A 16,137-nucleotide genomic window follows, 5' to 3' on the forward strand; every position below is an offset into this window, starting at 1 on the left:
ATGAGAACTAATAAAAAAAAAAGATCTATTGAGCAGTTGTACTATTTCTTAGGTGAGCCGAGGGGGTACAGAATGCATGGACGGGCTCTTGAAATCGGCAAGTTTCTCGCGCGAGATCCGCGTGATCCGATGGACGAAAGCCGATTCCTTTTCTTGTGACTCTCGCGATCGTTCGACAAAAGCCCTCTGCTAATTTACCAAGTTTCACAAGTTGGCCACCAGCACCACAAAAATTTAATCAAATTGACAGACGAGCGAGGCAAAGGGTTAAGTAGAATTGCAGACAAAAAGGGGAGTTATCTGTTCTCTGTCCCGTTCCTCTCCTCCACAAAAGAGAAAACCAAAAACCAAAACCAACCAAAACCAACCAAACCAACCAACCCCCACATACATACAAAACGAATAACGTAAGCCAGAAAATTCAAAGCCACGAATGATACCGAGCATCGGACTCCACGAAGGGGAAGGCGGCGGACCTGGGGCCGGGCGTGACTTAGCACGTGTCGCGGGGTTTTGATCTGGCCGTATTCGATCCTGGGCCGGTGGCTTCGCTCGCTTCGAAGCCACCGCCGTGACAGCCCCGAGCATGGGTTGGACGGACGCTGCGCTTTCTGTTTTCCTTTCGTTACCTAGCTCTATCGCTAGCGGGAAAGGAAGGAAGGAAGAAGGATCAAATTAGATTTGAGATTCCCTCTTCGGGGTCTCTCTTTAGAAAGACGTTCTGCTTTGGCTTCTCCCCTTTTGGACCCCCGAGATTTTGCCCCTTATTTAATAGCGGGATAATGGCACGGATAGTTTCCGAATTTATTTTTTATCCGGCGTGCAATGTGGTTCACGAACTTGTAATTTATTCAATGTGATCTTTGAACTTTGACCCAACGTGTAATGTAGTCTCCGAACTTTTAATTTGTTCAGTATAATCTCTAGGGGTACCGATCGAAACTGGAAGGGAACTCAAATTCCGTACATTTTCGGTTCGGTTTGATTAATACAACCAAACTGAAATTCTCAACAAAACTAAATGCTCTTTTCTCACCCCTCTTAAAATCGTTATGAGAAACCCTAATATCCGGTTTTCTCATCCAAACCAAAGTTTTCGGTTCGGTTCATATTCGATTTAGCTCGAGATTCGATTCGATTCAAGCGTACACCCTAACCGTTGACATCCCTAGTGATCTCTAGACTTTTGGTACATGTTCAATTTAGTTCTTGGACTATGCGAAAATGGTCAATGTTATCATTCCATTAATTCAAGTTTAGGGACAACATTGAATATTTTCATATAACTTAGAGATTAGATTAAACATGTATCGAAAGTTCATGCATCATGCTAATTAAATTAAAAGTTCAGGAGAGACATTCCACGTTAAGCTAAAGCCCTATATCTTTCATCGTATTTTAAAAATCTCGGTAATACCCTAGATTTTTGCGGAAAAGCAAAGTGTGATTTTCTGCTTCTTCGAAGGCATAAACCAAACATGCTATGAGTCTTTCATTGTACTCTACCAAATAATATTCTGCATATATTCTTTTTGCACATAGCCTCCCGCTGTTGGTAGAATTGAATCGTCCAATGCACTTCCTTCCTCCATGGCGGAAGAAGAGTGGGGAAGGAGAGAGAAGAACAAAGTACAGTGACGAAATGGTCATTGCCCCCTGTCTGCGTCCGTTGTGTCGGGAATCGTGACCAGAGGAGGAGGACGAGGAACAATCACCACTTGGAAGCTTGGAGCGGAGCAGAGCAGAGACGACGACGCACTTCGTTTTGAAGAGTCTGCGAGCAAAAGCGTGGAAACGTTCTCTTTCGGGCGGGTCCGGTTCAAAAGCTTACGAATTGATCATTTATTTTTCGCGTACTCCCAAGAAGAATCCAGCTCCCCCTTGGTTGTCATCGCCACCTCCGTCTCCCTGAAAACCACCACCTTGGTCTTCCTCTGTTTCGTCTCCTTCTTCTTCTTCTTCAGTGCTCTCCTATTTTTCTTGATCGCCGCCACCAGCTTCTTGGAGTGAAGCACGACCGAGAGAGAACAAAGATGGGGTTTTTGAGTACCATCTTCGGAATTCTTGGATTTGCGATCGGCCTCCCTCTTGGCCTCGTCGTGGGGTTTTATCTTTTTGTTTATTCTCAGCCTAAGGATGTCGAGGTAAGACCCTTTCTCCTTCTTCTTTTTTTTTTTTGCCCAGTTTGGAGTTCTTGTTTGTTCATCTGTTGTGCTGCATTTGCTCTTTACTCTGTGGATACACACGACAACTGTTTTGTGGGTTTGTGCTTTTCTATTGTTTGATCATCTCTCAGCTTAGGAAGGACTCTCTTGTTTGTGGCTTTATCGGAATTTTAACGGCAACGATCAGTTCTTTCGGAAATCTTGTCGATGCTGCTATGTCCTACATTTTTCAGAGCGTTCATCGGCTGGAACTTGAGCTTGCCATCTTCTTCCAGAAAAGAGATTTGGGTTTTTTCTTTCGTTTTTTCTAAATGCAATTGGATGATGAGTTTCTTATGGACTTTTAATATCTGAGCTGAGGATGAGATTAAGTGGCGGATTTTTTCGTCTATCATATGTAGATTGATCAATCATATCTTTTCTTCTCTGAAAGCTAAGCTTCTTGATTTGAGAGTCGACGATGAGGTTGCGTTTCGTTTTCAGTCAGTCTTGATGGTCAAGGTCGACAAGTTTTGTACACAAAATAAAAAGATTTGAAATTTTGCAAGTCATTTACCCCTTCTTCCTCCTGTTATTTTCTGAAGAGAGAGAGAGAGAGAGGCCTGCAAGGAAAGTGGCATTTCCAATGTTCACGAGACAGTTGTATCACTTGGAGATCATGTGGTTTTGATTGTAATTTCTTATCCTAATTAATTGTATTTAGTCATTTGGTCTTTCGCCGTCCGGACAAATGCAAATTTATGCAAACTCGAACATAAAATGGACAGGACAATGAGAATACCTAGGAGGCGTAAATAATGACAACATTCTTAGTCGTTGCACTCAAAATTTATCTAATAAGATGACCATTGAGTCGGCAAGCACGATCTTGTGTTGTTTACCGAGTTTAAGTGGTTCTAATGGTTCTAATTCTGGAATGCTTTTTAGCCCCTTTTTCTCAAAGATTCTTAAGGACATGGAGCTCTTCTGTTCAATGGTTCCCTGAGTGGCTCTGAAGGAAAAACAACTTCCTCTTTATGTTGTAAAGCATTACAGAAAGAAGCTTCTTTTTTATGGCTCATAATGATTAAGAAAAGGAAGATGCTTCATCTTTCGGTGCCATATTGACCGTACACATACCATTCTTCCACCATTTTTTGAACGAAACTAATTCTAATTCTAATTTGTTTTATCAAAATTCTGAGAGAGATCAAAATTTGAGTGGAAAGCGTCTCAGCTTGGCTGTTACCTGCATTACTCGCAGGAACCGGTTATTAAACCCCTGCACGAGTTGGATACAAGTGCCTTGCAGGAGATACTACCGGAGATTCCTCTATGGATCAAGAGTCCGGACTATGATAGGGTAAGTTCTTTGGGTTTTCTTTCATGATATTGCGAAATGGTCGCATTTTCTATGTGCTACTTTGACCATAATTTGGAATCGCACAGGTTGACTGGTTGAACAAGTTCATCTTGGACATGTGGCCGTACCTCGATAAGGTAATGTAGCAGCATATACGGTTTTTTTTACCTTTTTCTGCTGCATTTAGAATTATATGAGCGTTACTCGAGTTTCGTGTACAGGCAATTTGTGGTAATATAAGAAGCACAGCGGAACCTATGTTTGCGGAGTACATTGGAAAGTACAAAATTGAAGCTATCGAGTTTGAGAAGTTAAGTCTTGGAACTCTTCCGCCCACAGTTCATGGTAAGCAAGCAGTATGTTTACCATAGCCCCCTCCAACCCCCCTCCAGATGGGACATTTATAATGCCACAAAAAAAAATGGTTAATTCGCGGTTTCTATTTAAAGCAACTCTGAAGTATAAAAACAGATGCCCCTGCAAAATGATGCCAGAGCTTTCTGTATTTAAGGAGTAGTCCAAAAAGTCTAGCTTCCCTTAAGAAAAGGAAAACATTCACTTTCACTTTGTTCTTTATATCCAAAAAACTGCAACTCATGCAAAGACTGAACAGTCTGTCTGTGGAATCAAATGCTTTGCTTGTATGCTTTAGTGACATCGTTAAAACAATTTGAGGAGACGCTTCTTTATTGACATCCTTTCTCTGTCCTGTCTTTCATTTGTTTTTCCCCTCTCATTATGTGCTTCTCAGGAATGAAAGTTTATGAGACTAACGAGAAAGAACTAGTGATGGAACCAGTCATTAGGTGGGCAGGCAATCCCAACATAATCTTGTGCCTGAGAGTGTTGTCTCTGCATATCAAAATCCAGGTCAGAAGAGGTTAAAGACAAGCCTCAAACAGTAATAATGTTTTTTGACTCATATGAAGAGGATGATGCTGATTATTGTTCTTCGTCCAGTTGGTTGATTTGCAAATATTTATGACTCCGAGGATCAAACTGAAGCCCCTAGTCCCTATTTTCCCATGTTTCGCAAATATCACGGTATCATTGATGGAGAAGGTAGGTCTTGGCTTAGAGTATATGAAAACATTTGTGGACGAGTGCGTAGCACTTTCTTATGATAAATTGTGGTCAATTGTTGCAGCCACATGTAGATTTTGGAATGAAAATTTTGGGAGGGGACATTATGTCGATACCTGGCTTGTACAGATTTGTTCAGGTGCGGAACTATTAATTCTCCTGTGGAAAGCTGGATCACGATCAAGTTCGTTGACAAGAAAAGTTGTTTTACGTGTAACTTCCATTTGATTCTGTCTGCATGCAGGAGACGATTAAGAAACAGATTGCAAACATGTATCTCTGGCCCCAAACACTTGAAATACCCATTCTTGATGCTTCGACGTAAGTTCATGTAGATCACATGTACTAGGAAAACATAATAATATCGTAAGCTTTTGAAACCATATTTGATGGGATCATATCTTGCTTACATGTAGAGATCAACACATGGTCAATTTATTACTTCTGTCCTTTTAATATCTTGTGCAGAGTGGCTGCGGCACAACCAGTAGGAATACTGCGCGTGAAGGTTGTCCGCGCAATGAAGCTCTTGAAAATGGACTTTTTGGGGGCGTCAGACCCTTATGTCAAACTCAAACTGAGCGGAGACATACTTCCAGCCAAGAAGACCGCCATCATAAGGAAGAACTTGAATCCCGAATGGAACGAGAACTTCAAGTTTATAGTGAAGGATCCGCAGTCTCAGATTTTGCATATGCAAGTCTTTGACTGGGACAAGGTACTTCTGCTATTCCCCATTATTTAGTAGCTAGAAAGGAGCTCAAAAGCTGAGGTTGAAGCAGTTTAATATTTCTTTATCTTTTAAAGCTAGACAAAAATACAGACAATGGACAATCATAGGCGGCTCCTGCTTTTAGAGATTAAAACTGCCGTTTAATTTTACCTGTTCCAAGAAACTTCCAAAATATGGAAAAATCTCAAATCTTTAAAACTTTGTTCTTCTCTTTTGAGTGCCAGCAATTACACTGTTATCTATGTTTAGGGTGTGTTTGTTTCATGAAAAATTTTATGTTGAAGGAAATGGTTTTACCCGAGAGAGGGAGAGATGCTCACTGGTGTTGCATTGGCAGCACCGCGATGGTGTCTCTTTGGGGAATATGATTCCCCTTTCATGGAAGGGGAATTCATTTTCTAAAGTGAGCATACCATTTTTGGTTAATGGAAAATGTTTTCTGTCGACTGATTCATTTTCTGGTGTTCAAATAGGTGGAAAAGTCTGAAAACATTTTTCTGGAAATGGTTTTACTCCAAACAAATGCAGCCTTAATATGAAATTTCTCTCTCTTCTTTTAATCTGAATGAGTTTTGTTGAACCATTGTTCCTTCCTCTTATCCCTCTTGTCGGCAGGTAGGCGCGCATGACAGACTGGGGATGCAACTAGTTCCTCTGAACTTGCTTAAACCCCACGAGAAAAAGGAGTTTGTTCTCGACTTGATGAAGCACACAGATATTAGTAATCACCAGGATAAGAAAAGAAGAGGCCAGCTGGTGGTGGAACTTACCTTTGTTCCTTTCAAGGACGAAAGTGGAAGCTTTAATGGTCTTCCCAATGGCTATGGAAGAATCGAAAGCGGAGTTGGTAGAGTGTCTGATAACGACGGAGCGGGCTTACTTTCGGTTATTGTTCAAGGAGCCGAGGACGTAGAAGGGGAGAAGCACAATAATCCATACGCATTAGTGATATTCAGAGGAGAGAAGAAAAAAACAAAGGTAATTCTTGACTCGGTGCATCTGCTGCTCTGGACCCATTTCTCAAACTGGCCTAGTTGTGAAATGTCAATATGGTGTGTGCGCTATCTTGTTTCATGACTTTTGTAAAGTCTGGAAGCTGCCTTTTTATGGTGCATTCTGTTTTATTAGATGCTGAGGAAGACTCGCAATCCTCTCTGGAATGAAGAATTCCAGTTCATGCTCGATGAGCCTCCTCTGCATGACAAGATCCACATTGCAGTAATGAGCAAGCGAACCAGCATTAGCTTTCGGTCGAAGGTTAGTACCATCTTAACTAGTGCCGATTACTCTTATATCTGGACCATGTACTTTCTTCCCGTTTCTACAACCTTCGCATTTTGATAGTGAGATTGCGCCGCAGGAATCTTTAGGCCACGTGCAAATCAATCTCAGTGATGTTGTGCACAACGGGCGGATCAACGAGAAATATCACTTGATCGATTCTAAGAACGGGGTGATTCATGTCGAGATACGGTGGACAACAGAGTAATTGACTGCTGTATACAATGTAGAACTGCTCAGTACCATGAGTACACACCGGTTTTTTCTATTTTTCTTTTGGCATCTAGGATATACAGGATTAGGCAATGGAAGAGAAAATAACTTTGTTAGGTCAAAGATTTTGAGTAATCTTACCCTGTAACTCATACAAATCGGGTCTTCTCCTATCAAAATTTCAAGTGATATTGTTTGATTATTGTTGAGACCTACATCTTGTCAACCCATTTAGACATCCATTGCAATCGATAATTAGGGATCGATGATGAGCTCTAAACAATAATATTAGTTAAATTGTATATAGATATTATGAGCATTTTAATTAAGCCCATATAATATTGCATTGGAGTTAATGGACTAAAGCAAGAGAGTTTCGAGTTTAATTGAATTATCTGAATTTTGTCAAGCTCTTTAGAGGCCCTTTAGAGATCAATAAGATTGCATATGCATCCCACATGGGGAATTATAAAATTGGGAAGATTGCTTTATTTGATTGAATTGAAAGGAGATAAAAGATATTATCATTGGAATGATATGCAATATATCTTACTGATACAAATTAGGAAAGGGTGGGGTGTCTTGTTCTTAAAAGAATCCCTAGACTTACTCCCATAAATATTTATGTTGGAGGGTTCACAAAGGGGTTAGCAATACATAATAAAAAAAGGAAAATGACAAAAGAAAACACACAAAAAAAAATACCCGCATGAGCTTTCTCTTTAGTAGTTACTAGGGCTGCGTTTGATAACTAGCCAAATAGTAACTGATTTTATTCTTTTGTTCCCAGAATTGATTTTGGAACATAAATCCGTTTGATAAATTTTTTATTTCCAGGCACAAATCTGCACAAATTTGTTCCCATAATCAGTTTTGGAACAGAATCAAGAAGCAAAAAAAGTTACTTCTTGATTCTGGGAACAAGAATAAAAAATGGAAAAGAATTTTTTTTTTCTTCTTCTTTTTCTTCTTCCTGGCCTATGGCCGGTCACCGGCCACCGGCGATCGGCCACAGGCCAGGGCTGGCGAGGGCCACCCTCGCCCAGGTCGTTAGTCGCCCTCGCCCAGGCTGCTGGCCGCTCTTGCCGGATCTGGCAAGGGCGGCGGCGAGGGCCACGACGCCCTCGCTAGCCATGGCCTGTGGCCGGTCGCCGATGTCGGCGACCTGGCCATGTCCAAGGAAGGGGAAGAAAAATAAAAATAAAAAGAAAGAAATATTAAAAAAATTTAAAATATTATTAAAATATTATTGAGAAAAAGAATTTTTGTGCAGTTACCAAATGCATTTCTGTTCTTTTTGTATTCCAAGAATAGAAATTTTGGGCAGTTACCAAACGCCTTCAAATGCTTACAAATTATTTCTAGGCACGAAATAAAAATGAATCATTTCTGAACATAAATTGTTTCCGTGAACAGAATGGTTACCAAACGCACCCTAGAAATATTTCACTGTGCAGTTTCACTAAATCAACGAGTACGCATACATTAACCGTTGGGTCATGCTCAAATTTTGTGTAGAGTATGGTAAGATGTTATTGTTGAGTTTGTCCGGTGGAATTGATGAGAAAATATTTGGGAGAATGTCTTGATGGAGAAAATCGAATCGGTTGGACTTGTGGATCAAGAATGGAGAGCTCAACCGTGGTCTTGTGAAAACATAATATGCATTCGTTCTAAGTCGGAATGTGTTGAAATTTTGAGGAGACCTCCACGACACCTTGTCCTTCAACTTCACCAAAGGAATCGATCACTAAAGATCTAGATATCCCTTTGCGATGTTCACAGTCCCTACATTACTGTTCTCGCATCTTGTTGTTCCTCGTCGGTTACCACCACCGTTAATCTTCCTCGCAACCCCCTCTCTATCGATTGTCGTTTGAGTCGTTAATTGATAATCCAATTTAGGTACCCCCAGTTTACTTGTTCACTTTGAATATCTAGTTATCTAATATGGATTATTTCGGGAAAATTGTCCAAAAAGTCTTAAACCTATTGCACTTTTGCTAATTCAGTTATAAACCTTTCAAGTTTGCCAATTGAGTCATAAACCTTTTCACTTCTTGCCAATTGAGTCCATCCAGCCAATTTTTGCCGTCCACAGCTGACGTGGCAATTTTTTTAATATTTTTAATATTTTTCAATTTTTTTTCCTTTTTTTGGCCTTCTTTCCTCTTACCGGTAGGCGAGCCTCGCCTAGCCAAGGGCTAGCAGGGGCGAGCTTCGCCAAAGGCTGGTGAGGTCAACCTCACCAGCCCTTGCCTCTAGCCAGTCGCCGATCGCCGGACCAGCCAGAGGGAAGAAGTTAGAAAAAAAAAAGAAAAAAATATTAAAAAATTCGAAAAAATATTAAAAAATTACCACGTCAATGTTGGCCGGTGGCCATGTCAGTGCCGGCAGGCCAAAATTGGCCAAATGAACTAAATTGGTAAGAAGTGAAAATGTTTAGGACTAAATTGGCAAACTTAAAAGGTTTAGGACTGAATTGGCAAAAGTGCAACAGGTTTAGGAGGTTTAGGACTTTTTGGACAATTTTCCCGATTATTTCGATTCTAACTCAATTTAGTGCAATGTTTTTGGCGTCCCTCGAATAGGAAGTTTCATAGTTTGATATATTGCATTATATGCTTGATGATTGAGGTTTCGATCATTAAGAACTAAGATTGGATCTCCGGTTACACTTATTTCCTATTTTAAATGTGGTCAATATTTAATTATGTGGGTATATATTGCATGTTATTAATTTAGGAAACTTTCCTTTGAAAAACACAAAAATTGCATTACATTTAGAATAGATTGCATTCATATTAGTTTTCTAATTTAGAATTGCATATCTAGAAACCATGTAGAGGAAATTACCTAATTTAAAATACGATTTAATATAAATTATTTCATAATTAAATTAGATCATCACGTTTTTAGGTAGTTTTCCATTTTAGCCTTAAAAGAAAATCTTAAAAATATCTCATGCATATCTCATCTATAGAATTAATATCCTAATTTCCTTGTCATCATTGTCGTGTCATCATCGCCACTTCGTCACGTTGCCATGTTACCAATTCCAAGTAATCATAATTTGCATGTCTTATTTGATTAATTCTCAATTCTTTTGCTTGTCATCGTAATAAGGTTACATAAAAATTGCATCTAAATAATCCATGTCAAATGTCATTAGTCAAATTAGAATCCACGTAGACATAACCTAGAATTAAATTGCATCCCATGCATTGTACACAGTAAAATCTTTTGTCAAACAAGAAAAACCCAAAAAGAAACAATCATTATTGCATTTAGAAATTATGTTAGGGCATGCATTTTTAATTAACATCTTGCAGATATTGGGAAATTAATCATAGTAAAGTTAAGATTTCCTTAAGGCGTTGAGATTTGCTCTATTTCTAGCAAATTATTTATGCTTTGATTTATTAAGTGTTATATTTGATTACGCACCCGCATGATCACCCATTGCATGATAGCGGATTGAAATTAAAATCATCCAAGTTTGCATTTGAAAAGTAAAGGGAAAGGTACCGAAATGGCAATAAATTTATTTAGCGTAACCAAGCCCCCGTATTCATGATATCCCCGTAGGAGTAAAGTGTTCTCCCACACTTTATCTGGGTTTCTAATCAACCCATATTACAGTAGCGACTCCAAATTAAATTGATTTGTATGTCTAATTAATTAAATCACTAAAGTTGCAATTGGTAGGGCTTGGAAGAATCCACGCGAAGTCTTTGGCTTAGTAATCCATTAGCTTTTCTATTGATGGTTCACGAGGAAGGTAAGAACAATTGTTCCAATGAGATTGCTGCAGATTCTAAAATGTCTAATATCATGATACTGTAATTGTAAGCATTTTCTCTCACGCTGACATTCTAGCCATAGGTACAATTGAAATATCCGTCGGTTGACATGCACCTGTTGCTTCCATAAAAGAGAATAATGCAAAATAGATCAAGAATCACCACAACAGAAACTTGAGGATAGAACAAAATCAAAGGCCTCGTGCTAACAGATTTAACTGAGAACAACCATATACGGAAAAGAGGGAGACATGCACACGACTCAATAGAAAAGAAGTTTCTTCAAACATCATCAACTAAATCTTCAACAGCTCTTCCTTTTCGGTGTCACCATGGTTTTCTTTGCCATCGATCAGAGGTGCTGTTGGTGTCTCTGAAACTTTAGCATCATTGGATAGCTTTGGCAGTTTCGGAAATCTCGACTTGAGCCGGAAAGCTAATCTCCTGAAGAGAATGTTCCAGCTCCCTCTCGTCTTCACCAGCTTCTCCAGGTCCTGCTTCATGCTCAAGCACTCCTTCTCGAGCTCGCAAACCCTCTCCCTCACGTCGTCGGCTGCCACGGTGAATTGTTGGGTCGTAGTCCCCGGGTTTGGGGCTTCGGCCCTCGCGAGTACAAGGTTGCAACTTGGGTTCTGCGAGGCGTCGAGGTTGTCGGACACGAAGAACCAGCCGGCAATTGAAGTGCGGAGACGGAGTTGCTCGAAGAAAAGAACTTGTACGATCACCCTGAGAGGTAGCCGCTCGTTTTGGGCAGCGTGCGTGCTGGCTTCGAGCGAGAGCTTCTGACAGTTCATGAGCCTGCATAGTCGTTCTCTCTCGGAGTCCGTAAGCCAGGGATGTGCCTGATATGTTAAAGCAATTTAGCAGTCAGAAGAGAAAGGTGTGGTGAGAGACAGATCAAGAATTCATACCAACCGGTAAAGAAAATAAGTACCAAAATTCTTGCTCGAATGAAAGAGATAGGTAAAAAGCATTCCCGCCTAATTGTCCAATGAAGTAGTAAAGCCCTGAATTCTCGTTTACCTTGAGATATATGTCGATTGCACGGTAGATACCGTCATCCAGTGGCCTGGCATAATCAGGGAAGACAGCAGCAAGCGACTGAAATTTCGGCAGCTTCAAGTTAACATCGGGCGCCACCTCAGAAAGATAACTGTCCACCAAATTAGCGACCATTGTCATCGGAGTCAAGGCGTGAGAACCGCCCATCAGTTGTCCTTCCACACAGTTTGCGTTTGGATCATTCGCGTCGCGTTCTTCCTCAATGAAGTGATTGAGGATCCGTTCAATGCAATCGATGTCATAGAGCGTCTCCACCGAACAACCCATGTTTGGTATAAGGATGTCTTCAAGGAGGGCTTGCTCTAATTGCGCCCCGATGCGCCTCTCCAAATTCTCTCGACACAATGATCCAGCATGTAAAATCATGGATGTCCTCAGAAGTCGAAGCAGGAAATTGGTAGGAAACACAGCCTTTTGGTAGGGGAGTAACTCAACTATTTGTTCGAGAAGATTCTTCTGATCAGCCTCGGACGATTTTGAAATAGTCGAACGGGTTGCACTAGACTGCCTGCGCATTAATGGCAGGTGCCTCACTGCATAGCGCATGACTGACCCAGCTACCCTTTCTGGCTTCATGCCCCTGTTTGCAATGGCTAGAATCAGCCTTCTATAAAATGGTAACTTGAGGATGGAGGCGTCCTCGTACCACCAATCCTCGCTAACAGCGTCTGCCTTGCCAGCTGCACATATTCCATTCCAGACTGCAGCACGGGCTGGACTTTCTGATTCGCTATGAGAGGAAATTGGCCAATTAAACATGCTCAGGTCCGCACAGGCTTTCATTGCCAAGGAAGTGATGCATCGTGAAACGACATGAAGCTCTTCTGCTTGTGTTAGGACCTCCTCACAGGTTTCTAGCGCTTTGATCGAGTCAGACCAGCTTCCGAAGATCTCATTCATGAAATTCTCGGTTTGTGCTATGAGGTTAGCATCTCCATAGTCTTCGTTCATCCGGAGATACTCAGCTGCACATCTAATACTGACCACATTTGTTGCGGTGAGCTCGAGTTTGACGCCATAACAGAATTTCGCCACGAGAAGAAAGGTTTTGGCACCACCAGGTACCTCGTCGAGACGCACCGTGCATTTCTGCTCATTATCTCTGGAACATTCTCCGATTAGACTCTCCAATAACCCACTTCTAGATAGCAAGGGAAACTGATGAAATATAGGGAACAGAAAACTTCATTAGATATGAAAAATCGAAATATACAAGATATCTAGTGATCAAAAGTCAATGTCGATCAGTATCTGCGTGCACAAACTACAATAGCTCTGAGTCTGGCTACAATTTTGAATTTTGACCATCTTTGTCGCATGTTCCTACCTTAATTTTCGGTAAACAGCTTAATCTGACATAAACCACCAGGGAATGCTTTCCTCTTTGTTCAAGGTTTAAAAATAAGCTGGATTTGTATTCAACTATATTGACAACCAGAAAATTACAGAATATATTCAGGACCATAGCAACTGTCAGAATATTCTCTATTGAATGATTTAGAACTCATCAGTAAATATTAGATCATTGACACAACATGTTTCAACATTGAAGATTCCACATTTTGCTCAAATGCCTCCCCTGAAGCATAAACTGAAAAAATGAACAACCAAGAAAAAATGAATAATACATATTTTGCAGAAACATCGTGGTGTAAAATGTCAATCCAGGAGGTAATGTGCCCCGCATGTAAGTAAGATTTTGAATGTATCAATCTTAAATTAGGAAATTCAATACCTAATCTTGACAATCAAGGGATTAAACTGAAGAATTTGCACAGATGTTATTACAATTCCTGTCTCATAATGCTGGCCTTTACCCACCATTATTAAGATCTCCAGTTTGCATTTAACCAAGAAAAGAAAAACAACCCAGAAAGGCCAAGTCTTGAACTCGAGGATAGAACTAACCTTATGTAAATGAAAGGGTGTGTCTCCAACTTCAATTACAACATCACTCGGTAACCCTGTTGAGCAAATCCTACAAAAACAATTGAAGTTTAATCCAAATGAAGAGTTCCAAAAAAGAAAGGTTAAAAAACCATCTTTTAACAGACCTAAATAATTTCAGATGCAAAAAATAGTTCCCCGTACAACTGTGTAAACCCAAGTAAAAAGTGATACAACTTTTAAAGAACAACAAATCTGGTGTTTTCAGACAAATTGGAATAACAATTCCTGCTACTGCAATTCCGAGGACTTTTCTATCTCTTGGTTTAACCAAGGAACTTCAGCTCCAGTATGACCCAAAACCATTCATCCAGACACAACCCCAAGTGTTAAGCAGACAGCATCAGTCCAAAAGACACAGACTATGAAAGAAAGATAAAACATATTCCAATTTTCATCATGTGGAGGACCGCCGCATAAAAGCAAACAGACTGGTGTAATCAGCAAAAGCATAACATGTGAACGGATGCTGGTCAACTACACAGTCAATAATTTGAAAATGAGTGAAGAATAATGAAATGGCCAATTACACTCTCCAATTATGCTGATCAAGCTTTGGGGTTGCATGGTAACATCAACCAGCAAATTTCTAATATAAGCTCATAACATCTAACGACACGACTACTTCGAACTCATATCCACCAGACAAATTACACCCACGAAGCAAATTTCAACCTAACACCCGCATTATGCATCTCATTTTCCTAAGAAGCTGAAACTGCCAAGCTTAAAGGAAAGAAAAAAAGACTAAAGAAGTGATCACAGAAAAGCCACGAAATGAAGCACACCAGGAGTTGCCATCGAGGCGAAAGGCCTCAGGCTTGGAACCCAACTTCACGCACGCCATGAACGAGTACTAAGAGTCGACCACACTCCCCAGTTACCACCCAAACATTAGCTCCAACGGCTGAAATATAAAGCGACGGCACCGAAGGATGGAGTGACAAACAAGAAAGCAATGACAAGACCAGGCGATGATGACTGTGATTATGACGGTGATGATGAATAAAATATCGCGGGTGAGCGCGGAACTCGAGAGGGCGCCTATTTCTCGGTGCCAAACGCGATATTTTTTCCTGTTTTCTGAGAGAGCGAGGGAGAGACCCAAAAGGGTAGAAAGATTAGTTACGAGGGTAACACGAAAAGGCAGGGATGGAGGTTTAAACACACCGGGTGCGAAGAAGGTGATGATTAATGGGAAAATGTAGAATGCAGTGTGCTTTGATCGATGGGCTATCTTGGTTTGGACTCAAAGAATGGGTCCATTCAAACCTCTGGATTCTTGGACGCCATTTTCGGATCTCTCTCTCATGTTAGGTAAGTGACATCTGAGCTTTCATGAAGTTGATGTTTTGACTTCCGCTCGGAATCTCATAGTTCTGCATCAGTCGTTGCATGTAAACTGGGATCAGTTCGAGAGTGTTTTGATCGCTTCCCACATGTTGATGTTATCTCCACGTCAGATTGTTGTTGGCCCATCATGCAACCAAAGGCCACACTTGTAGACATTTTCCGTATATTCCTGCCAAAAGAATTTTATTTCATTCTTTACTTTCTCATTTAACCCTCATCTACATTCTTTTTTTTTGGTCTGACGATTAAGGGTGAGTAGAATCGATGTTTGTTTTTAATAATTGAAAGAATAACAAAATGTTAGATTCAAATGTTTGCCCTCCAGAAAAGAATCGATATAGTGTTAAAAAACGATGATGATATATTTCTTATTTTAGTCGAAGTTATTACTCTTGTAATTAATTCATTATGACGCTAGCTGCATGAACAATGAGAAAATAGTTGCGCGCACGGGCCAAAAAGTCTAATGCTTCTTGAGCCAAACCTCAAGAGACTAGAGAAGGACCACATATATGTCATCCAATGTGTTCGTTTTTCTATTCTCACTCTAGGATGCCAATGGTGGCCCAAGGCAATTCATTAAGTTTGAGTGTGATTCATATAGTGCGGTGGTTAAGTAATGCTCATTATTGCAATCATTCCATCTTATTCCCAATGATATAATCTCTACTCATGAAACAGAAATCCTTTTCTCCAAAAAAGAAAAGTAAAGAAAAGAAATAATCATGGTTGAGATATCTCTAATTGGTATGCCTCCTCATCAAGTTTGTACGAAATGATGACTAAGTTAAGAACCCTTTTTTACTTCATTAGGAATTGTTAGGATTAGGCGCACAAATACAACGAAAAAGAGAGTAAATACGAGAAAGAGAAATTGAGATATAGGGTTTTATCTTTATTCGTCCTTAAATTAGGGTCACATCCATAAGAGGATTTTACCATAATTAGCACCTTATACATTTATGTTACAACTCTCAATTACAAAAGAAAGAAATTATATATAGGTAGTAGCCATTCATGAGCCAAAGCCTAAACTACCGATAAAATACGAACCAAAATTATAAAAACCCTTTGACGGCTCGAAGCACTGCCCCTGTGACCCTCTCCGAGGCGACCTCCCTGAACCCTTGCCTGCTCATTGGAGAGTGGGTCCCC

General features: G+C 40.3%; 3 protein-coding genes across 3 annotated transcripts in view; 2 read left to right on the forward strand and 1 right to left on the reverse strand.

Annotated features, from left to right (window-relative positions):
- The window catches only part of LOC115673213 (GATA transcription factor 8-like), an 81,378-nt gene that overhangs the window by 15,042 nt on the left and 50,199 nt on the right, over positions 1-16,137 (forward strand). The gene's annotated exons all lie outside the window — the stretch shown is intronic.
- Positions 1,453-7,032, forward strand: LOC115672995 (synaptotagmin-3). The gene is made up of 12 exons (XM_030595008.2): positions 1,453-2,144; positions 3,409-3,507; positions 3,594-3,644; positions 3,729-3,852; positions 4,259-4,377; positions 4,468-4,569; positions 4,655-4,729; positions 4,835-4,911; positions 5,059-5,308; positions 5,939-6,301; positions 6,452-6,580; positions 6,684-7,032. The coding sequence occupies exons 1-12, from the start codon at positions 2,034-2,036 to the stop codon at positions 6,810-6,812; spliced, it is 1,629 nt and encodes a 542-aa protein (XP_030450868.1). The 5' UTR covers positions 1,453-2,033; the 3' UTR covers positions 6,813-7,032.
- LOC115672994 (BTB/POZ domain-containing protein At5g03250-like) lies at positions 10,802-14,879 on the reverse strand. The gene is made up of 4 exons (XM_030595006.2): positions 14,418-14,879; positions 13,591-13,660; positions 11,644-12,840; positions 10,802-11,462 (listed from the first exon to the last, which is right to left on the reverse strand). Exons 1-4 carry the CDS (start codon positions 14,474-14,476, stop codon positions 10,917-10,919), a joined length of 1,872 nt encoding a protein of 623 aa, XP_030450866.1. The 5' UTR covers positions 14,477-14,879; the 3' UTR covers positions 10,802-10,916.

This window comes from Syzygium oleosum, unplaced genomic scaffold (assembly GCF_021117445.2).
Source record: "Syzygium oleosum isolate NSW1041296 unplaced genomic scaffold, Sole_v2.1 Sole_v2.02, whole genome shotgun sequence".
NCBI classification, from domain to species: Eukaryota; Viridiplantae; Streptophyta; class Magnoliopsida; order Myrtales; family Myrtaceae; genus Syzygium; species Syzygium oleosum.

What these genes read in the sequence shown, in the direction of transcription:
- LOC115672995 (XM_030595008.2), top strand. Translation starts at nt 2,034, where the DNA reads ATGGGGTTTTTGAGTACCATCTTCGGAATTCTTGGATTTGCGATCGGC. An exon ending in CCCATTCTTGATGCTTCGAC is followed by an intron (nt 4,912 to 5,058) that starts GTAAGTTCATGT and finishes TATCTTGTGCAG; the next exon opens with AGTGGCTGCGGCACAACCAG. An exon ending in GAGAGAAGAAAAAAACAAAG is followed by an intron (nt 6,302 to 6,451) that starts GTAATTCTTGAC and finishes CTGTTTTATTAG; the next exon opens with ATGCTGAGGAAGACTCGCAA.
- LOC115672994 (XM_030595006.2), bottom strand. Translation starts at nt 14,476, where the DNA reads ATGGCGTGCGTGAAGTTGGGTTCCAAGCCTGAGGCCTTTCGCCTCGAT. An exon ending in CGCCTCGATGGCAACTCCTG is followed by an intron (nt 13,661 to 14,417) that starts GTGTGCTTCATT and finishes TTGTTTTTGTAG; the next exon opens with GATTTGCTCAACAGGGTTAC. An exon ending in CACCCTTTCATTTACATAAG is followed by an intron (nt 12,841 to 13,590) that starts GTTAGTTCTATC and finishes ATATTTCATCAG; the next exon opens with TTTCCCTTGCTATCTAGAAG.